The 23,331-nt window shown below is 44.6% G+C and overlaps 1 protein-coding gene across 1 annotated transcript in view; it reads left to right on the forward strand.

The window, feature by feature from the left end:
- Positions 1–3,955: 3,955 nt before the first annotated feature.
- The window catches only part of ARG2 (arginase 2), a gene marked incomplete at its 5' end in the record, with an annotated part of 28,323 nt that continues 8,947 nt past the window's right edge, over positions 3,956–23,331 (forward strand). Inside the window, 2 exons of the mRNA XM_079700844.1 lie at positions 3,956–4,066; positions 4,968–5,040. Coding sequence (XP_079556970.1) covers positions 3,956–4,066; positions 4,968–5,040 — 184 coding nt within the window. The remainder of the gene's footprint in view (positions 4,067–4,967; positions 5,041–23,331) is intronic.

The following is a 23,331-nucleotide window of genomic DNA, read 5'->3' on the forward strand; positions in this document are numbered from 1 at the left end:
TTTAAAAGACACATGTCATTTAATATCTATTTATTCAATACAAATTTATTGAACACCCCTCATGTAGCACTGTGTTAAATGATAGTAAGACACCATTCAGGCTCTCAAACAAGCTGCTCTCCAGGAGATAATCCTCTAAATAGACAATTATAAGCCAGAGGATTAAGTGAACCATGGGAGGGGTAATTAATACCCTTGGTCTGACTTGGTTTTGGATTCTGCTTTTGACCACTTACTCTGTGACCTTGAGCAAATGACTTAGCTTTACCAGGTCTTGGTTACCATATCGTAAATGGAGACAATACCAGTGCCTACCTCACTGCCTTGTGATGAGAATTTAATTAACACTTGCAAAGTGTTGAGCTGGTATCTAGTATATAGTAATCATTCAGTAATGTTAGCAAGTACTATTATGACTAACTCAGCTTTGGAGGGTCTGGAGAGGCTTCTCTGAAGAAGTGATTTCAAAACAAAAACCTGAAGAATGAGAAGAAATTAAGGAAGGGAAGGGAGGGAGGGAGAAGGACGTAAGGTCCCCAACAGAAAGAACAGTAAAGTGCAAAGGACTCGAAGCTCGTTTTCAGTTTGGAACCTGAACAAAGGACAAAGTGTTCTGGTGTCTTCGGCAGCCCCAGCCTCTGCTGGCACTAAAAGAGATTTCACACCTAAATTTCATTTGGCACTTGACGGCAGCCATTGGTCTGCTTTCACTTCTCCATCACTGATCAGGGCCCCAGATAAAAACCCCTCTGTGTTGTGGTGGTGGTGGTAGGGGTAGGGGAAGTGATGAGTATGTGAGGGGCTCAGGCTCCTGCCTCCACACAGGGCTGCTGGTTGGGCAGGCAATGAAACCAGTCATTTACTCTTATGCCCCCTCCTCTAGTCCCTTCACTCCCGCCTTTCTACTGAACCCAGGAATCTCCATTGCATGGTAAACAGACTCTTAAGTTTTACCCTCCATAGAACTCATCCTTTGCTTCCTTACTTTAACCGTATTCTAGGGTTGTTGTGTTAATTCTCTCAGCTCCAGGATGGAAACATGAGAAAGAAGGGACCACATTTTCCCAACTCCCTAATGCAGATTCAGGACTATTAACCCTCTGCCTTTGTGTAAAAAAGTCTTCTTCTGAAGTTTATGCTCTTCAACGCTACCCCTGAGACCTGACCCCCCACCTACCAGTCTGACCCACGTCACGGTGCTTCCTCTGCTCTGCATGTTTGGGCTACATGGGCATTCTTGTTCTTCCTCTGACCCACAAGCAGGTTTCAACTTCGGGGGTTTTGATCTTGCTGTTCCCGTAAGCCTGGAAGGCTCTTTTCCTAGAACTTGTTATGGCAGCTTCTTCTCATCATTCAGGTCTTTGGCTCAAATGTCAGTTTGGAGAGGCCTTTCTTGACACCCCTCTCTAAAACATCATGTCCTGTCCCATTACCCTGCATAATTTTCTCCATAGCATTTACTGCCATCTGAAATTATGTATCTACTTGACTGTTTTCCCCACTAGGATGTAAGTACTGGGAGTGATGAGATATTATCTGTCTTCATCTTTATCAGCAGCACATAGAACAATGTTTTGCACGTTAAATATTGACAATAAATGAATGAATGAATATCTTAAATTAAGAGGCTCTAAATTTTAGTTGAAAGGTGTGGTCAATGAGCTCAGCTCTTTAGTATGTAAAAGCAGAAGTCCCTAAAGAAATCTTTGGGAATTTCCATTTACCATATCAGAGCCATAGACCAAGGACCATGAGTAAGGGCTTCATAAGAATCTGGAAGGTTTGTTTATTATTTACCAAGCTCCTGCTACGTGCCAGGCACTGTACTCAGGAAAGGACCAAACGATTAACAGAAAAAGTCATGGTTCCTGCCTTTGAGAATTTGCAACTTAGTCCTTTCTGAGTTCCCTTGGATTTGCAGTAAACAGTGGTGTGCTGGAGCCTGCTTTTAGCCACCTGCAAAACCCTACTGTTAAATTTTCAGGAATTTTGCAAGCCAGTTGTTAAACACTGCCATCATTAAAAGTCAAATTATATAAACTTACAAGTAAATTATGTTAAAAACAAAGATAATATACACTCAAAACTTTATGCCTAATTATTTTACTGTGTCTTACTATTTTTTATGCTCTTGAGGTTATTTATGTTGAGTGTATATGTATGGTGGAAACATTATATAGTGAGCAACTTTTCCCAACTCCATGTTCAGTGACATCACTATGGTAGCTTGAAATGGTAGCTGTGGGGGAGTATTTACCCCAGGGAACTCGCCCAACACCATAATCAGGTCTTATCTACTCACCACCCTCACCCCCAACACACACTCCCAGCAACCTATCAAGGGATAGAGTATGTGTTGGCAGCCACTGAATTAAAGAGGCAGAATCTCTAGGTCATCCTATAAAGGAAGAAGAAAAACAGAATCAGCTGGTTTGGACCTGAGGCAGGGTCCTAGAACTATGCTATAATAAGAGTACTACAAGTTTTAAAGTAAATTTCTAAAACTTAATTCATTCTTTTATGCAATTTCAGAATATTATCTTTAATAACTTAAAAAAATAAATTTATTTATTTTAGTTTTGTCTGCGTTGGGTCTTCGTTGCTGTGGGCGGGCTTTCTCTAGTTGAGGTGAGCGGGGGCTACTCTTCTTTGCGGTGTGCGGGCTTCTCATTGCGGTGGCTTCTCTTGTTGCAGAGCACAGGCTTCAGTAGTTGTGGCACGTGGACTCAGTAGCTGTGGCTCGCGGGTTCCAGAGCACAGGCTCAGTAGTTGTGGCTCACGGGCTTAGTTGCTCTGCGACACGTGGGATCTTTCCGGACCAGGGCTCGAACCCGTGTCTCCTGCATTGGCAGGCAGATTTATTTTTGGTAGGACTAACGTCCAGATTCCTGCAAGCCATTCCTGCAAGACACTAGTCATGGATAAGAACTTGGAATCTAGAGTCACATAGCTCTACCAACTTACAAGCTACCTGACTTTGGAAAAGTAAATTATCTTCTCTGATCCTGTAATCTCGTCTTTAAAATAGTCCCTACTTTATGGAATTGTTAGAGGGCTAAAAGTTCTTAGAACTTTAGTTGGTTATTGTTATTAAAATATTATTATTATTAAAACTTTAAGCAGTTACTTTCAGCTCTTTAGCCTCGCTGAAATTTAGAAGTAGTCCAGATATGTTGCTGTTTGGTTTTTAATAACCAGTGCTCCAGTTATTCAGGTAAAGAATTTAAAACTCCTAGAAGGTACTTTGTAAATCCTAACCTTCCCATGTAAAATAGGTGGGTTACTATTAACATGCCCGGCCAGGAGATCTCTAATCTGCTTGATCTCCTAGCCTTCGACGCCCAAAGGTGGGATAAGCACGTTTCCTGGACCTTGAGCTGATACGAAACGGAGCCAAGGGACGCCAGCTTGGTCTCCGCAAGGCACTCACGTGGGGTTGGGCCAAGACCAGCCCAGCCAGCCGTTCCGTAAAATAGGCATCTGCCCGGCGTGCCTCTGTGTGTGAAGACAGCCACCGTCCGCAAGCCTACGTGTGCGTTCGCTTGTTCCGCTGAGTTCGCGAATTTTGCAGGAGCCAACCGCTTCCCGCCAAGGGACACATCTGTCCGTGACCGCACTCTTATTGGCCGGGCCCGATCTTGGCCCTGTGGCGTCAGCGGCAGGGGCTTGTCCTTGGCCGGAGAGCCTGGGCCAGAGCCGAGTGACATCAGCGAGGGCGTTCGGGGCACTGAGCAGCAGTGGGCGGGGCTTTCCGGAAGGTGTGCCGGGGGCTGGTTGGGGGCGAGGCGGCGGCGCCTGGGCGGGGCGAGGCGGCGGTGACGTCATGGGGTGGTGCGGCGGGGCGCGGCTCGCGGCTCGCGCGCCGGTAGGTAACAACTGCAGGCTGCGGTGCTCACCCCCGGCGGCGAGCCGCACGTAGCAGCCTCTCGCTCGTCTACGTCCTGCGCTGCCCATCATGTCCCTGAGAAGCAGCCTCTCGCTTCTTCTCCGTACGCAAGCGCGCTCAGTCCCGAAGAAGTCCGTCCACTCCGTGGCTGTCATTGGAGCCCCATTTTCACGGGGACAGGTGAGAACTGGGACCTGGCACCTTGGTGCAGGATTCCCGCCCCCTCACCCCCCAACCCCCTCACCCAAGCCTGGGGAAATCGGGACCAGTGGGAAGAACGGGGAGGCGAGGAGAGGATGGGGAGAAACGAAGAGAGGACGAGGAGGTGGATTCCCGCGATTGGGCACCGGGAGAGCACGTGGGATTTTCCTCGGTAGAAGGAGGGAGGGGATGAGGGCACCCGGTTTGCCACGTGGGCAGGGGGCAGCAGGCTGGTGGGTTTCTTCGGCCTTACCCCCGACGAGCGAGAAAGTGGTGGTTTCCGCTTGGGGTGATGGAGGAGAGGAAAGGAGGGAGAGGATTTCATGGAGGGGCTGGAAGAGGAGAAACCGACCAGAATCCCCGGTGGAAAATTGAGGGAGGAGAGGTTAAAGAGAGGGACCGAGGATTTAAGGCTCCAGGGTCCATTCTCAGAAAGAGAATTAACTGAAAAGGAAATTGGTGCTTGCCTCTCTAGCGGCAGGAAGACGGAAGGGGCTGTTTTGTTCTCTCTTCAATGAAAGAAACCTGCAGTCGTGGAGAGGTCACTGCTGGAGAAGCCGGGGCTCGGCCCTGGCCTGCGACACGAACACCCAACAGCCAGATTCTGACTTGGCTCAGCCCCTTCCTCTGTCTTGCCTCCACTTGCCCTTCCCACAACGAGGGGCTTGGAAGGTTGATCTGAATCCAGTGATTATTGTTTCTCCTCCTTCCCTGCAAGTGTTTGAAATGACCAGACCTCAGGTGAAAAGAATAAAAGGTTTTCAGAGGGATCTGTTGGGAACTAAGTATAGCATTGCAGACTTCTGTATTTTTGTGAGCTAAAGTGGTCTTATTTTCTAGTCATCTTCCCTCATATCTAACTGTGTAATTTATCTTACAGAAAAGAAAAGGAGTGGAATATGGCCCCACTGCTGTAAGAGAAGCTGGCTTGATGAAAAGGCTCTCCGATTTGGGTAAGTGGCTGGATTTTAGAAGTCTGAGGGCTGGTAACACGCCAGTTCAGAGTCTTATTCCCTTATATCCAGGAACTGCACAGCGTCAGCTGTGTATCTGGAAAGCGTTTCCCATCCTCCCTTGGATTCCACATGCAGCTTAAGATCTATGGAGGAGTCTTCAGGCAAAGTCTTCTTGCAATAAAGAGCCTGTGTGGAAGGCAAGGAGGCGGAGTGGAAGGCAGGGCCTGGAACAAGCTGCTAGTGACTGCAAAGTGGTGCTGAGCATGCTGGCTCTCACTCCCACTGTGCAGTCAACCTTTCCCCAAAATTCTAGCTTTCCTAACTCAGTCAGAGGTGCTTATGATTCATCTGTCTAACCAGTTTCCTCTCTTCAAGTCATTCGTTTCCTCCTTAGTTTTAAGAACTTTCTATTACTGTAAGCAGAGCCTTAGGTCCGTTTTCTCCAAACTTCCCTGATTATGAAAATCACTTGGTTTACTTGTGAGAAAGAGAGATTCCTAGGCTTCTCAGTGGATGAGTCTGGTTTATTGGCTCTGAGGTAGGACCCAGACACGCGCATTTTCACAAGCACCCCAGGTAATCAAAAGTAACGTTGCAGTCTTGTAATCTGGATAGTACTCTAAACGTACAGAACCAGAGGTAAATCCAACCCAAAGATAAATGCCATTTATATAGTAAAGGAAAACCTTTTTAGTAACAGGGTACCAAATTCCAACACCCTTATGGTAGGAAGGTTCTTATATCTAACCCAAATGTTTCTAGCTGCTGTTCAAGGCCATTTCCTCTATTTTATTAGGGCCATTCACATATCTCTTCTGGAGCTATAAAGTGCAAAAGGCATGGCAGTAGGGAACTATAGGTCCTGGAGATACTAATACAGAATCTAGGTGAACTACAAATCCCCTACCCGTGCTTGCTTTGAAACCTCCTCTGCTGATCATTGAGCCCATTCCAGGGGTGGGTTATCTCCCTCTAAAACAGGAATAATGAAGTCACCGTGTGTCTTCCATACACCTCTGGTTACATATGGATGTGGTGTCTTGATTTGAATACTCAAACCTTTTCTGTTAAATAATAAGGAGACCCTACTGAAGAAGGAACTATAATTAATCACTTTAATAATTCTCCAAGTTTACCACCAAAGATGAGAGATAAGACTTACACTTAATGTGTCACAGGTTACCTAATGGGAGGAAGTTGTCCGCCCCCCGCTTATAAATGAAGATACTGTCCCTTTAAATCAGCTGTACACATTCTTTTTAAAAGCATAATTTTACACTGAGGGAAAGCAATTTCTGCTAATCACTATTTTTTAATACCTGGTAATCCTGCAGCTCATCTGATAAACTGAGCCTGGCTTTGCTCAAATTGCCTGCTCATTGTTCTTTTCTGTCTGAAGAGACTTCTGACTAGATTCAATTGTAGCCTCTTACACAGGGGACATTAATAGTATCCAGCTGAGGCTGCTGAATGAGGGGGAAGGGAACATTTATAAGCAGCTTCTCTTACTCATGCTTTGTACACCTCCTTTCCTGCCACAGCTCCTGGTATTTTTCCACTCCAACCTGGGGAAGCCATTCTCCCTAAAATTCCACTCCCTCAAATACTTCCTGTGTAAACCTCCAACCTAAAGTGATGATGAAGCTTCAGTTTATTTGGTCTCCCCTTTAATTTTTTTCAAATAGTTTTCGTTTTACAATTTATATCCTTACCCTGTAGCCGATTGGCAGCCCGGTATCACCAGCAGTCTGAAACAGAATCTCATTGCATACTAATAAGATTGTGGCACTCAGCAGGTTTCCAGCATGTGGTTTTGGCTAATCTCCAGAAATACGTTGGAGAAAAATACCAGGAGAAGTTTCAGTCGCTCTATTCTGAAACAGCACCAAATAAGCGGCATGGGTCAAATTTCAAGGGAGAGAAGACCCATGGAAAGGTAGCTCATAAATCCCTTTGTTCCTGCCTTCTGCTCTGATGTCACAGGCTGCTGGTGTTGCTATGGCATCAGTTATACTTCCTGTTCTCTTGAATGAATATATTTGCCTTTGTCTGGGTTTTTTTTTTTTTTTTTTTTTTTTTCCTTTCCCTGGGCTTAGTAAGGACACTCAATGGTTCCTCTCTCAGGTAACAACTTATTTTAATATACAAAGAGAGCCTGAGAAAAATGAAGAAGTAATTGCTCTGGCAGGGCTTAGGTGCAGTGCCTCTGCTCACGATTCTGGTTAGCTCTTATAGCCACGGTAATTTGACCTTTTTTTTTTTTTTTTTTTGCGGCAAGCGGGCCTCTCACTGTTGTGGCCTCTCCCGTTGCGGAGCACAGGCTCCGGATGCGCAGGCTCAGCGGCCATGGCTCACAAGCCCAGCCGCTCCGCGGCACGTGGGATTTTCCCGGACCGGGGCACGAACCCATGTCCCCTGCATCGGCAGGCGGACTCTCAACCACTGCGCCACCAGGGAAGCCCAATTTGGCCTTTTTTCTTCAGAAGTAGGATGAGTGTTCTGTGGGTAAGATAGTTATAAACAGTTTGTCGTGTCTGTCATTGTAATTATGGTAGTTTGACCCAGCTGTGTTACTGAAGCGGTGACAGCCTAAAAGAACTGTATTCCCGTGACCAGCCAAGGGTCCTGGAGTTCAGGAAGCCATATGGGAGCTATTCTGGTTCCCCTCAACTAGGCTAGGGACAGTTGAGGGACATTTATTCTTCTGCTCCATTTGGTGCTCCATGAGAGAGCAGGCAGGCAACTCTGGTTGAGACCCAAGAATCTGGTCTGCTTCAGCAGGAACCAACAGAGAGCCTGAGATAGTTTAAATATAGAGGTATGAGAGCTGTTCGTTTGGAACAGATTGATATGTGAGTGCAGGGGTCTGTATGTGCTTTCAGTGTTTGGTAGAGAACAGCAGCCATCACAAATTTAGTTTTATGATAGTGATGCTTCAGCCTGGCTCCCGTCCTACCATCACACTGAAACTACTCTGAGCAAGCTCACTGATTTGTCAGCCTCTATTTTGCTGGACCTCTCTACTGTACAACTGACCACTTTATTCCTGAAATATTCTGTTAGTCAGGACACTACTCTCTCCTGAGCCTCCTCTCCATTGCCTGGTCCTTCCTGGACTCCTTTTTGGGATCCTCCTCTTCTTCCCAGACCTCAAATGCTCATGTCCCCAGTGTTCCACCAGCTTTGTTCTAAGTAGCCTCATGTCACTGTCACAGATGTCTCAAACTCTGCAGGTTCGAAACAAAATTCATTATCTTCTCCCTCAAATCTGCTTGTCTTGCTGTCTTCCCATTGTCTGTTTCACACTATCACTCATTATCTAGTTACCCAAGTCAAACTCCAAGCCCATCAGAATTCTGTTGTCGTCCCTTTTGTTCCTTACTTCTGATCACAAAGTCTTGTTGACTTCTTTTCCTCCTTCTAAATGATTAGAGTCCTTTCCCGTAATGGCCCTGCTCTAGTTCTGTTCTTCTCACACACAGATCTAATTTTCCAACAAAGACTCTTGTCCCATTTTGCCTACCTCAGTTCATTCTTTACTGCCACCAGACTGATCTTTTTAAGACTATTTTTCTCCTTTGCTTAGTCTTTCCATGGCTTTTTACATGCATCCATGCTTCTCAGTCTTGTCATTCATATACCATCTTTGCTGACTTGCCCTATTATTTATTTTGGTGTTTTCCTTTAAATTGGCTTTAAAGCTTTATACTTTAAAAATGTAGCCTGCCCCTACAGTAAACAATGAAATCTCAGGCTTGTGCTAGATGCATTTTTCTAATACATTTTCATTTTAATAGTTTTACATTTTGGTATTTGACCTTCAACCACTGGTGGTATGTGTTCCATGCTTAACAACCAGTAAGCAGATCCTCTACAATTTGGCCCTCTTCTACCTCTTTAGACTTCTCTCCATCCACATTCCACCTCATTTGTGTTGTAACTGGGGTTGTGGGCTCTTGACCTAGGCTCTACCAACAGAAACATCCACCCTAAACCTTGTCTTGACATTCTGGAAGAAGGGGCAATAAAGAATTCATTCTGTGATGGGCAGTTGTGGCGGCAGTTCCAGCAGTAGCTTCTGTCCAGTGTCAGTGGGGTCAGCCATGCAAGCTGCAGTGCTTCCTTTTCCTAGTAGTGGAGAGGTGACAGCAGCAGTGGTATCTTCACTGGACCAATCTGCAGTGTGACTTTTGGGGCCATAATCCCTGGCAACGTGACCTTTAAACCACATTTTGGTCCTCTTAAGATGATTCTGGGAGGTACCCAAATTGAAAAAACTGCTTTTCTTTAAATTAGCTAGAAAGGTTTCTGTTGCTTGCAGCTTAAAGATCCTGACTGATAAATCAGTTTACAAATTCCAGTGAGAAATTACCATGTGGATTGGAATATGCAAAGGCCTCTCTCCCCAGGCCCTTGATAATAAATTCTTATTCTTTTGTTTGCTTTTTTCCCCCTAGTACTTGACACAATCTTCTTGTATGTTAACACAAATCATTAGGTTATGCTTTCTTTGGTCTTTAGTTAATCTAGGAGTATGTTTTAGTCCCTTTGGATTTTAGCAACTCCTTGTTCTCTTGGTGTTCTGATTTTTGAACTATCATGTTCCTTAATACAGCTTCTGAAATAGCAGCCTAAAACTTTTTTTTTTTTTTGGCCACACCACACGGCATGTGGGATTTTTGTTCACTGACCAGGAATCAAACCTGCACCCCCTACACTGGAAGCGCGGAGTCTTAACCACTGGATCGCCAGGGCAGTCCCAAGCCTAAAGCTTTAACTTAAAACATCTTCAAGTTCTAGGCATGCCTGACTATAGTAAACAGACCTACCTTAATGTGTTACTGTGACTTAATTTCACTTTCAATGTTCTATATCTTAAGCATGGTGGAGGTTACAGGAATACATATATCTGCCAAAACTCATTGCACTTAAAGTGTCAATACAAAGTATGCATTAAAGGTGTTTAAACATTTTCAGGTTTATTTTTTCTTAGCAGCTTTCAGTCACTAAAAACTATAACAAGTTCGTTGTTTGTATATATTCAAAAAATTTGAGCACTACTAAGCTTTAGGTACTAGGAATACAGTAGTGAACAAAACAGAAATACCTGTTATCATGGAACTCTCATTCTAATGAGGGGTGGTTGGAAGCAGATATAAGTAAAACATACAGTATGTCAGATGTAATGAGCGCTATAGAATAAATGAAAGCAAGGGATGGGGGGATAGGGTAAGCATTGCAGATGTAGGTAGGAGGCCTCACTGAGAAGGGGTCACGTGAGCAGACCTTTGGGAGGTAAGGAAAGGAACCATGTGCATATCTGGGAGAAAAGCATTTCAGGAAGAGGGTAAGTGCAGTAAGTAAAGTGCAAAGACCCTGAGATAGAAAAGTGCCTGGAATGTTCAGGGAACAAAAACGTGTTCCTGAGGTCTTGCCAGTGGTTGTCATGTGGGAAGGGGAGGGCCTTTCTACACTCTTATCTCCCGTTTTTCAAGAAAAGGCAGAAATCTGGGTTTTTATGGGAGATTTAAGAAAAATGTGATATTCATAAAATGGAGTATTGAGCCATAAAAAGGAATAAATTGCTAGTTCATGCTACAAAATGGATAAACTTTGAAAGCATTATACTGAGTTAAAGAACACAGAAGACCACATATTGTATGAATCCATTTATATGAAATGTCCAGAATAGGCAAATCCATATAGAAGGTGATCAGTGGTTCCCAGGGGCTGGGGGGAGAGGGAATGGGGAGTGACCGCTAATGGGTACTGGTTTCTTTCTGGAGTGTGATAAAGCTTTTCTGGAATTAGTAATTTGCTAATGCCTTGGCAAAAGCATACATCACTGATGAACCTGAATATAGGCAAATCTATTATAGATGTTATTAGCATTTGGCAAATTTCAATATAACCATATCTTTCCTGCTTAGAAGAAGGCAGCAAAGAATTTAACTTACATCTTATATTTAAAAGTTGTTTGATATCTAACATTTACTATGTTCTAGGCACTGTGCTAGGTTCTTGCTATTATGTGATTTTTTTTTAAACAAAGTTTGGGATTATCCATGCATTTTATTATTTTTTTAAAAATATTTGCTTATTTATTTGGTTGTGCCGGGTCTTAGTTGCAGCAGGTGGGCCCCTAAGTTGCGGCTCAAGCTTTCCTTAGTTGGGGCTCACCGGTTCCTTAGTTGTGGCATGCGAACTCTTAGTTGTGGCATGCATGTGGGACCTAGTTCCCTGACCAGGGATCGAACCCTGGCCCTCTGCATTGGGAGCGTGGAGTCTTATCCACTGCACCACCAGGGAAGTCCCTATTATGTGATTCTTAATCTTAAGAGCAAATTATGACACCCATTAGGATGGCTAGCATCAATAAAACCCCAAAATAACAAGTGTTGGTGAGAATATGGAGATATTGGAACCCTTGTGCACCGTTGGTGGGAACATAAAATCATACAGGTACTGTGGAAAACAGTGTGGAGTTTTCTCAAAGTTAAAAATAGTTACTAGATGATCTACAAATTCTACTCTGGGCATATATCCAAAAGAATTGAAATGTAGGGTTTCGAAGAGATATCTGTACACCCATATTCACAGCAACATTATTCACAATAGCCAAAAGGTGGAAGCAACCCAAGCGTCCACTGATGGATGAATGGATAAGCAAAATGTGGTACAAACATACAATAGAATATCAGCCTTAAAAAGGAAAATGACATATGCTGTAACATGGTGACCCTTGAGAACATTATGTTAAGGGATATAAGCCAGTTGCAAAAAGACATACTGTATGATTCCACTTATGAGGTACCTAGATTAGTCAAATTCATAGGGACAAAGTAGAATGGTGGTTCAGGGACTGGGGGAAGAGGAATGGAGAGAGATGGTTTAATGGGTAAAGAATTTCAGTTTTGCAGGAAAGTGTTCTGGAGATGGATGGTGGTGATGGTTATGCAACAATGTGAATGTACTTAACACCACCTCATGGCTAAGATGGTTATTTTTATGTGTATTTTACCACAATTTAAAATTAAAAAGGAAACACTTAAAAATAAGTTAGAATAGAATATTCTAAGAACAAGGAAGGTCACTTGAGGTTGTAACTTCTTAGGGACATAATGCTGTAGGCTTGAAAATTTGTTTCAACTTGTTATTTAGCACATTGTTCTGTAAATAAAAGCTGAGAATGGAAAAACGTAAAGTATGGCCTGAAGGTCATACAGTCAGCAGTAGTAGTAGTTGAGAGCCTCATTTCTTACCATATACAATCTAGCCCCTCAATTGGTGCAGTCAGCTGCCTTCTCAGCTCTTACCATGGTTGAAGAAACTGAGTGGCACCATCATAAAGGTAGGGTCTCCAACTTCTTCCAAAAATCCTGTTTCTCATGATGGCTATTTCAAATCTGTACCCTTAATCGTCCTGTTTTTCCAACTCAGGTATGAACTCCCTAACTTCTAGCTCTTCTCCCCATCATCCCCCAATGAGTTGTATCGACAAAGATGCTATTACACTGTCCTCAGAGAATGAGGTATCCAGTCCTTCCTGTATTAGGTAGGTACAATTGCACGTGATAAGAGCCCCAAATAAGCGGTTTAAGAAAAATAGTTCACTCTCTAGGAAATAGTCTAGAGAGAAGTCCAGAACTGGTTAGGAGGCTCAGTTCCTTGAAGTTCAGTTCCTAGATTCTTATCTTGCTGCACTACCATCAAGGCCTCTATCTAATGGTCCCAGATGTCTGTGGCCTCATTTCTGGCAGCAGGATGGGAAAATAAACCAACAAGCGGGCGAAGGGAGAACTTGTGCTTTCCCTTAAGGAAAGTTCCCAGGACACTGCTGCAGGATACCTCTGCTTATCCTTTTGGCTTCAGTGGGTCACATGGCCACAGCTAATGGAAGGGAAGACGGTGAATTTAGTCTCTTCTAAGGGGTCGTGCCCCAGCTAAAATCCCCTGTGGAGGAAGGGAAGAGCAGATATTGGACAAGTGGCTGTCAGCCACACCATCTCCCTGTGCTCTAGATCCCATCCCTTCCTGGCTCCCGAGGGTTCTTGTTCCAGCATTTAGCCCTTCCCTCTCCTTGTTTCTCAGCGTCTCTCTACTAACCTGTCCCTTCAGTAAGTAAGTGCAAACCTTGCCCACCTCCCATCCCCCTCTGCCGTATGTAGCCTTCTGGCTCTTGTCCAGTTATTTTGTTTCTCTTCAGAAACAAAATAACTGGCTTCCCCACTGCCTTTTCACAGGTCAACTTGCAATAATCAGGGGTCCTGGGCCATCATTGCAATGAAACTGGTTTTGCTGAGGTCTCTGACCTACTTTTTAATATGGTGGACCCTGCAACATTCACATTCGACACTATTAACCATCTTATCTTATTGAAACTGCCACTACCCTCTTCTGATTTTATCTCTTCGGGTTCCTTTGCTAGACCCTCTGCTGCCTACCCCTTACATTTTAGTATTCCTCAAGGTTCTGTCCTTGACCCTCTGCTTTATGCTCTCAGTTGGCAATTTGTCCATTTCCACGGCCTTCCTGTTACGTGTATGCTGATGCCTCCAGAGCTTTATCTCCAGCACTTATTCCCCCTCCCTCCCAGCTCCAAACCTGTATACCAGCTGGCTTCCATGTGTCTTAACTTTTTATTACAGGAGTGTTCAAACATAAGAAAAGTAGAGACGGTAACATAATGAATTTGATAGCTATCACCTAGCATCAATTATCTATACCTGGCAAGGTTTCTCACCCCACCTCCATACCTTTTTTTTTTTTTGGTAGGGGGGCACGCGGGCCTCTCACTGTTGTGGCCTCTCCCATTGCGGAGCACAGGCTCCGGACGCACAGGCTCAGCGGCCATGGCTCACGGGCCTAGCCGCTCCGCGGCATGTGGGATCTTCCCAGACCGGGGCACGAACCCGTGTCCCCTGCATTGGCAGGAGGACTCTCAACCACTGCGCCACCAGGGAAGCCCCACCTCCATACCTTTTGAAGCAAATCACAGACATCATTTTGTTTCATCTGCAGATATTTCATTATATGTCTTCAAAATACAAGAATGCTTTAAAACTTAACTACAATACCATTATCACACCTAAAATAAATTAATATCAAACACCAGTACTGGGGAAATATAATTTTAAAAAATCTCCCATCTGAGAACCTATCCACAAAGGTGGTAGAGAAGGAAAACAGTTTATTATTGAATAAGCATTAAATCGGGCGATCTGATAAAAGACTGCAAAGACAAATCTTACTCTTTTCTATAGCCAAGCAGGTGCAACACAATCCATGTTTTCGAGATTAATAACTAGTCCTCCAGTTAGAGGACTTTGATAGTTGACCTTTTGTTACATGTAGCTCATCCTAACTTTATCATGGAAATTGGAGTGATTACCAATTAGCTGACTGGCTTTATCTGGAGGGGAAACAAACTTCTCATATCTTAAAGCGAGGAGGTAATTTTTTGGCAAATTGAAGCAAGGGGCCCACCACTCATACCCATAGAACTGGGAGGTTGGGGCCCTAGATGTTTGTATTTCAAAAAATAGTTCCCAAGTCCTTGAGGAAACATTCCTGGGTTGTGAGGCCTATTTAGTCATTATAAAGATTACGTACCCGTGAAAAGGACAGAGAAAGAAATTCTGAAACACAAGAGAGGAGAGAAGTTTTTACCCTTATTTTCAACAGAGATAATTAAGTCTATTTTCAACTTGTATCTGCCCTTACACCAGTTAATGTTCACATTGCCCGACTGATTTACACTTTTTGTGTTTATTTTATTACAGTTTGAGCTTGGATCCAAATAAGGTCTGTATTGTTATCTCGTAAGTCCTTTATAGGTCCCTCCTATTTTCTTCCTTCTTCCTTGCAGTTGATCCGTAGCGGAAACTAGGTCATTTGTCTGTAGAATCTCTCAGCTTGTATTTTGCAGATCACATCCCTGTGGCACCCTATGACATGTTCTTTGTCCTCTGTATTTCCTTTCTACTGGTTATTGGATCTAGATCCTTGGTCAGATTCAGGTCCAGTTTTTTTTTTCTGGCAGTTCTGCTTCGTATACACTTCCATCGGAAGTGACGTCATCAGCCATTGAACACTGCCTAGATTTGAGCCATTAACTTGTTTCCACGTATTATCAACAGGATAGTCTCTAACACCCCAATGTCAGAGTATCCAAAACTGAATTTACCATCATCTCCACTCCCTTCCCCTGTGGCTTCTCATCTCTGATGTTAGCAGAGCCAGAAAGCTGGAGGGCAAACCTTTTCTCTCTCCTCCACACCCCTCTAAGTATTGCTGGAATCTTGTCAGTTCTGTCTGTCTTGTCTTTACAGCCCCTCTGGGAGCTGCTCTTCTGCAGGCCAGGCCATTTTCCAGAGGGCACCAGATCACTAGATTAACAGTGCAGATTTTTTTTTTTTGGCTGTGTTGGGTCTTCATTGCTTCGCACGGGCTTTTCTCTACTTGCGGCGAGTGGGGGCTACTCTTTGTTGCGGTGCGCAGGCTACTTGTTGCAGTGGCTTCTTGTTTCGGAGCACGGGTTCTAGGTGCGCGGGCTTCAGTAGTTGCAGCACGCCGGCTCAGTAGTTGCGGCACGCGGGACAGTGCAGATTTGATTTGTCACGTCCTAACTTGAACCTTAGTAGCTCCCTGCTGCATTTAGGACCTGGGCCCTGCCCCCTCCTCCTTCCTCATCTCTCTGCAGTCCTCCCGGATGGACCCTGGGCATTGTTCTGTAGGGCTGAAGGTATTATGTACTTCTCCTTGGCAAGCCTTTCCCCTTTCATTCCTGGCTAAAACCTCAGGATTCAGGTACTGATGCTTCTGAGAAGTCCCCTTGGCTCATCCTGGGCCTGAGTCAGCACCTTCCCCTGTTCCCATCACACCCTGTGCACAGCTGCATCTTTGCAGTTTGCACCGGCCTGTGCTTTCCCTGCCTGTCTTCTGACCAGGCTGTGAGCTCCCTGAAGGCTGCAACCAGGTGCACAGTCAGCACACAGTTAGCTTTTGTTGAAGGACGAAATGGGGCAAAGCATCAGGCTTTCTCCTGGAACTTCATTCACATCGTGATCCGTGGGATTTTCCCGGATCACTATTTCCTTACTCTCAAAATGGTTTGTTCCTCAGAAGCCCCCTGGTTTCCCAGATTTTAAAAATGTTTAAATTGAATAACTGTCATATATCAAATTTTAAACTCTTACAAGTGTTGGGCTACCAGTTGATGAATTTAGTCAAGCTAAATGTTGGTAAATGGCGATGGCTAGTTTTTGCCTCCTTTTTAGAAACATACTTATTCCAGGACCTAAGTAGCTAATGACTGCTTCAAGTAAGGCCGACCTCTAGTTGCTTTAGAAAGGAGTGGCGTTACTCCTTTAATATCCAAAATAGCACATTCAGAGGCCTAGAACCTAAGGGGATTACTGTGGTTGCTTTAAATAATTTAATCCTTGAATAAATTTACTTGTCCTTATTAATGACTATGCTCTTTTTTTAAAAAATACGTTTATTTATTTATTTATTTATTTGGCTGCATTGGGTCTTCATTGCTGTGCGTGGGCTTTCTCTAGCTGAAGTGAGCGGGGGCTACTCTTCGTTGAGGTGCGGGGGCTTCTCTTGTTGCGGAGCACGGGCTCTAGGCTTGCGGGCTTCAGTAGTTGTGGCATGTGGACTCAGTAGTTGTGGCTTGCAGACTCTAGAGCACAGGCTCAGTAGTTGTGGCGCATGGGCTTACTTGCGCCGAGGCATGTGGGATCTTCCCGGACCAGGGCTCGAACCCGTGTCCCCTGCATTGGCAGGCGGATTCTTAACCACTGCGCCACCACGGAAGTCCCCCAAGCTCTCTTAATAATGAGGATGTGGGGCTTCCCTGGTGGCGCAGTGGTTGAGAGTCTGCCTGCCAATGCAGGGGACGTGGGTTCGTGCCCCGGTCCGGGAAGATCCCACATGCCGTGGAGCGGCTGGGCCCGTGAGCCATGGCCGCTGAGCCTGCGTGTCCGGAGCCTGTGCTCCGCAACGGGAGAGGCCACAGCAGTGAGAGGCCCACGTACCGCAAAAAAAAAAAAAAAAAAAAAAAAGAATAATGAGGGTGTATTCCTACAATAGGTGTGGTAATGCTAGTATCTGAAGAGAAGAAAGCATCTTTTTGGCTCCCTCCTCCACCCCAAGAAGCCAGAACCACAGAATAGGAAAAGAAGTAGAAAATGCCTTCCTGTGTGACCTGAGAACTGAGTCACAGCAGGGTGTGGCATTGTGGTTAGGGCTTTCAGAGAATTGGTGTTCCGAGTGAAATTGGCCATGCCTTTATATTCTTTTACAGGGAAGGGAGAAAATTTGAACTGTGTGTGACAGCTGGGCTCCTTAGGAGCTATTTCGATGAGAAATCAGTGGGCCTGTGTTTGCTACTTCTCACCAAAAACTCTTGTTCTCAACCACTTGCGCCACCAGGGAAGCCCAAAACTCTTGTTCTTATCCAAATGACATAGTCGTATTGCAAACAAGTTTTGGGAAGTCTTAGATTACACCATCTACTGCAAAGAAAAGAGTAGGGTGGGGAGAAAAACCACAAAGATGCCTCATCTAGTTGAACTAATGATGTAACCCCTAGCACTGCAGGCTTTTCCTTGTTATCTCATTTCAGTCCTTGTAGCGACTGTGTGAGGTGGGACCAACTTAGAGACTGAACTTGGTTGGAGATCTTGACTCTTCTGGGAGGTTAGGGGCCAAAGGACAGGGATTCTTTCCTTCGCAGTCTGTTGTGGCCACTTGACCCACTGTGGCCACCTCACCTCCTGTGCGCTCTGCTTTCAGCCTGGAGTAGCGTGGAATGTGGTCTGTCTGGTTTGTTGAGGTTCCTTGTGAAACTCACCAGGATGCTAGCCCAGGTATGGGGCAGGGAGCTACACATCTGGACTGGTTAACTGGCAGAGCTGTAGTCACTAGCCCTTTAAATCCTTTCTGGAACAAGTTGGAGCATCAAGAATTTAAAGAAGAAGAAAGATCACATATTCTGAAAAGCAGTATTTTAGCCCCAGGGATTGTCGCTGTCTCTTCCCGTGGTTAGATATTGGAGTAGCTTGAAGTTTTGTCAGCATGTTAACAACAGATCTTTTTCTCAGAGAAGCTTAACAGGCTTGTTCTGAACGAGGGAAAGTGGTTCTGTCGCAGTGACCCATGAAGCCAGAGGAACCCTCCTCCTACCTCTGCCCCTGCCTGTGCTGGAACCAGGCTGTCAGGGTGCCGTCAGCTCACAGTCTGCCCAAGAAAGCCTGAGTTGGCTCACCATGGTCTGAGGTGCTTGGAGGGTTGACATGAGTTGGGTTCAGAGGGGCATACATTACTAAGCCCATCCTCAGCAAGTGGTGCACTGTTCTTCTTCGACAAGTTAAGATGTGGCTGGAGAACCAATTAGCAGGAAACATAAATGGTGTTGCAGGTCATCTCAGTTACATGTCTTGAGCCAAACTTTTGGGCTTTTTTTGTATCGGGATTTTTTACTCAAGGATCACATTCATGCAAAGGCATCTATTAACATCACATCTGTATCAGCTGATCTTGAGGTAAACTCCAACAGATGTTAGATGGCCATGTCTGAAGTGACTGGCCTGGATGCCCGGGGTCACCTTCCATCCTCGAGCCCCTAGTGCCACTGGCCTCGGTCTTCCTCATCCATGGTCTTCACCACCTCTGAGAACACCTCCTGTTGAACAGGAGAACAGAGTGGGGAGGAAGCAGGTGTCGAGAGGGTTGGTTGGAGCAGTCTTACGTGGGGCTCTGAAGAAGTGAACTAGAACAAATAGGTATACTTGTGTGATATGATTTCTTTCCCTAAAGCACCAAATTTATTTTGGAGGCTGGGTCTAAGGAAGCAAACAGCTGATTCTTAGATACCCCAGGACACATGGTTCTTGAGGTGGTACAGCTTCTGGGAGTTAAATGCACTAAACAAAATTCAGAGCCCTGCATTTTATTGGTGGTAGCCAAATGAGTTTACCTTATATAACAGTCTGTTCAAAAGTTATTACCCAAATCACATTTTAGGGATAAGAGAAATTCTGCTTACTTCAAATGACCTGAATTAACTGGCATTCCTTTCCTAGTTTAGACTTAGAGTAACACTGCAACTGTTTTCAATAGGCTGGGCTTCCACGTACAACTTTGAGGTTCTAAGAATTAGCAGATGCCATCCTTTAAAATACTGGGAACTCCCTTTCTGTGGGATGAAATCTGCTGTGTACAATATTTGAGTCTATAACTTTAAGAGCCACCAGTGTTCTCGCAGCACCAAATGAGAACTCAGTGTCTTTGTTTTTCTGCATGTTTCACTGACTTGTTATTCCTGACAAATCATAAACATTCGTCCTATTCAAGGACAGTTCGAAAAACTGTACACTAATAGACTCTTAGCTTTTCTCCAAGTCTAATATTCTGCCAGTGGGCTACCTGTGGCTTGGCAGACACGCCCGTGTGTCAGCCCACCTCAAAACCCATCTCTCTTGACTTGCTGGGAGGCCTGGGAGCAGCTGGAGCTACCTGTAAGTGGAAGTCAGAGCAGCAGAGAGAATGGGCTACCCTTATGCTATCAAAATGCCTGCTCACTCATTCTTTCGTGAATCTCTAACCAAAGGAGGATTCAGGCTTGCTCTAAACAGTTGGAGCTATTTAACTTTGCTGAGTTTCTTCCTCCAAAGTATGTGGATAATCATACCAGCAGAGGAAGTAAGGATTAGTAGCTATTGTAAAGCATCTAGCTAGCACTGTGTGGTGTGTGGAGAAAGACAGTTTTGTTCCTTTTCCTTCTTTCCTGCCACTGGCTTCTTTCAAGGATTCACTGGTAATGAGGGCCCTGAAATAGAAGTGCTGTCCACAGACACTGCTAACGTCAGACAGGGCTGTTTGGATTTCTTCCGGTTGCATCATCCTGTGGATGCACTTGTGTTCTTGTTCCACTCCAGTGGAACCTGAGAGGTTTATCAAGGCCAAAAGTAACAACGGGGCCTAAAAGATCAGAGTAGTAGTCAGTGTATTTTTATTACCAGCACTGGGGAGAGAAGCAGTGAGGTGGTGCCAGTGTATACAGAGCTTGACTTTTTCCCACTGCAAATGAAAAATGAGAGCCCTTTCCAGTTGGTTCCAAATCTGTTTGATGTGAGAGCTTCCTTGGAAGTTTCAGGTTTATTTCATCCTACAATGCCTTCTAAAAGAGGAAGGAGCAGCAATGAAATATTATGTCTCATCTGATTTAGACTTGCAGATGAGTTGACCTGAAGCACAAGAAGTTTGAGAAAGGGACAACTCTCTCCAGTATGACAGATATTCCATGTTATAATATTTGCTTTTTTCACTATTATTCCAAGATTCTTTAAAATTAGTGAGACCATTTATCTTTTGAACTAGAAGAACTTGCCATTGCACTCTGCTAAGGTAATTGCTTTATCATTACTCAGTTCATCCTGCTCTTAACAAAAAATTAACCTCCCATCAGCCTCTCTACTCCTCAAAAACTGGCCTATGGGTCATAATTCATGTTCCCTATAACCTCCTTTCACTCCTTTAGCACTCATTGTCCCTAGTCCTTACCGGGAATTTAATGTGGAAATCAAACAGCAGAGTTGAGGGTCAGGGCCTCTCAAGGTATTGATCCCTTCAGGCGGTCTGGCCCTCAGCTCTGTGGGTCCAGGAACAGAAGTCTTGAAGTGTGCAGAGTTTATCAGGCTTTCAGACCCAGAGACTCGTGCTAACCATGATGTATAAGCCCAAATGCCCATGCGTAGTTTCAGTGAGCAAGAGTCCTTCTGGCATCCACTGTCAGGAAGCCCTCTTGCTGGTATGAGGGCAACTGAGAAACTAAGTGAATAATCAGAAGGCTGTTTGGTGAGCAAGGAATTGGAACCCACCATCCAGGCTGTGAATTAAGCTGGTGATTCACTCCACAGAGTTATATGTTTAATGACCAAAATACTTTTATGAAATTCAGTCTCTCTTCCATGGTGAGTGTTGCTGTAAGACTATCAAATTCTCTTAAGTTCCCTTTTTAAGCTTTCTGCAGCTTTATTCTGATAAGTAAATAATAGCCCAGTTTGTACTGTTTTCTGTCATACTTATCTATCTATCTATCTATTTATTTATTTATTTATTTTAGCGGTACGTGGGCCTCTCACTGTTGTGGCCTCTCCCGTTGCGGAGCACAGGCTCTGGATGCGCAGGCTCAGCGGCCATGGCTCATGGGCCCAGCCGCTCCACAGCATGTGGGATCTTCCCGGACCGGGGCACGAACCCGTGTCCCCTGCATCGGCAGGCGGACTCTCAACCTCTGCGCCACCAGGGAAGCCCTGTCATACTGATCTAAGTCTACATCCTAGATTCCATGACTGGACTTAGTGCTCCCCAAGTTCTATCACTTAACCACCAGGTTGATCACTTTAATTCCCATGTATTTCTTATTGGTCATGGAAGGATTAAATGAGTTAATCTTCAAAAATTAATATTAACATTATTATTCAATTAGATTATAAACCTTTTCTAATTATACACCTAATATAAAACGCCAGTCAAGCCATGGCATCTTGCACCTAGAGATGCTGAGATAAACACGGATATGGAAGTTAAAACATCAAGTATAGGCACTGCCATTCAAATCTGTCCAGCTCAAGACTGTGTTGCAACAATGGCAAGACCTGATATTGACTTGAAAGTTAAAGCTTCATTTCTCTTAAATCTAAAGTGTCCTTCCATATTTCGAGATTTAGTAAAGTACATAGTGATGTTACTCGTGGCTTTTTTCTTTTTAAAAGATTTTAAGATTTTTATAGATGTTTTATTTTTTCTCTTGGTTCTCAATGTCTTTGGCCTGTTTTCATATTCTTCTACCTTCAGCACCTTTCCTTCTTATTTAGTCATCCAGATCTTGGTGGTGATCCCTCGGTTGGGTTTATGTTCCAGGCCATTTCTTCTCAAATCTCTACATTCTCTCAGAAGTTTGGCTTTGGATTGAGTTTGGGTTCAAGAGGTAAAGCTCAAACTGTACAATTTATATTCAAGATTGGTCTGTGCTAGTCTTAATACAAATCTTTAATACAAGTCTCTGCAAACATTCAGATGTCTATACTGTGACCACTTGCCCCTCCCCTCAACATACCTGGATTTTGGTTTGAGAAACAGGCCCATAAGAATACAATCTGTGCTAACGTTCTGTTTGCTCAAATCCTTTGGTAGTGTTGGATAATTTAGTCCTCACCCTAAATCCAACCAATTTATTGATATAAGTGGTTAAGATTGAAAGACTGGTACTTACACTAAAGATTAATATGTAGTGACTAATGTCGCAATTTGCTGGAATATGTGAACCCCGGGTGGGAAAATATTACAGCTTACTGTCAGAATATACCACTAGTTCATTCTGTTCGTCTGTTTTAAAGAGAAGTCTGTGCCTTTACTGGCCAAACAAGCTACTCAAGGTGGATGAAGCAGGAGGAGTGGGTGGCTCTGTGCTTCATAGGCTTGTAGGTGATAGAGAACTCGCCCAGGTAGTGGCCAATAATCTTGGGCTTGGTTTCCACCTGGGTGAAGGTCTTGCATGCCCACCATCTGGGCAGGATATCTTCAGCACCTACGGCTTCTCTGTGGGCCGTGCCCCCAGGCTGGCCCTGCCCAGGTGCTTCTGCCACAGCCGCAGGGCACTGTGCAGCTGTGTCAGTGTGTCAACATGTCCAGTGCCTGGTCTAGGTGCTCACCAAAGTGGATGAACTTGCAGAAGGTCCACTGCTGTTTCTGCTCCACTTCTGCCAACTTGTTGGCTCCTTGGAGAGGACTTTTTAAAAAATTTTATTTATTTAGGCCGCGCCAGGTCTTAGTTGCAGCACGTGGGATTATCACTGTGGCATGTGGACTCCTTAGTTGCGGCATGCATACAGAATCTAGTTGCAGCACGTGGGATTATCACTGTGGCATGTGGACTCCTTAGTTGCGGCATGCATACAGAATCTAGTTCCCCCACCAGGGATCGAACCTGGGCCCTCTGCATTGGGAGTGGGAAGTCTTACCCACTGGACCACCAGGGAAGTACCCTGGAGAGGACTCTTTAGTTCTTAAAGTGTCAGAATCAAGAGGGAATCGTTGAGATACAAACCGCAGAGTCGAGAATACACACTTTGCAGCAGATGGCCTGAATTTGGATCCTGATTCTGGCACCTAGCAACTGTGTGACCTTGGGACCTTGCTTCAGTTCCCTCAGTTACAGAATGGCATACTATAGTTGCCTAATAGGATTGTTGTGAGTCTTAAGAATTTCTGTTG

Source organism: Hyperoodon ampullatus (assembly GCF_949752795.1).
Source record: "Hyperoodon ampullatus genome assembly, chromosome: 3".
Lineage (NCBI taxonomy): Eukaryota > Metazoa > Chordata > Mammalia > Artiodactyla > Ziphiidae > Hyperoodon > Hyperoodon ampullatus.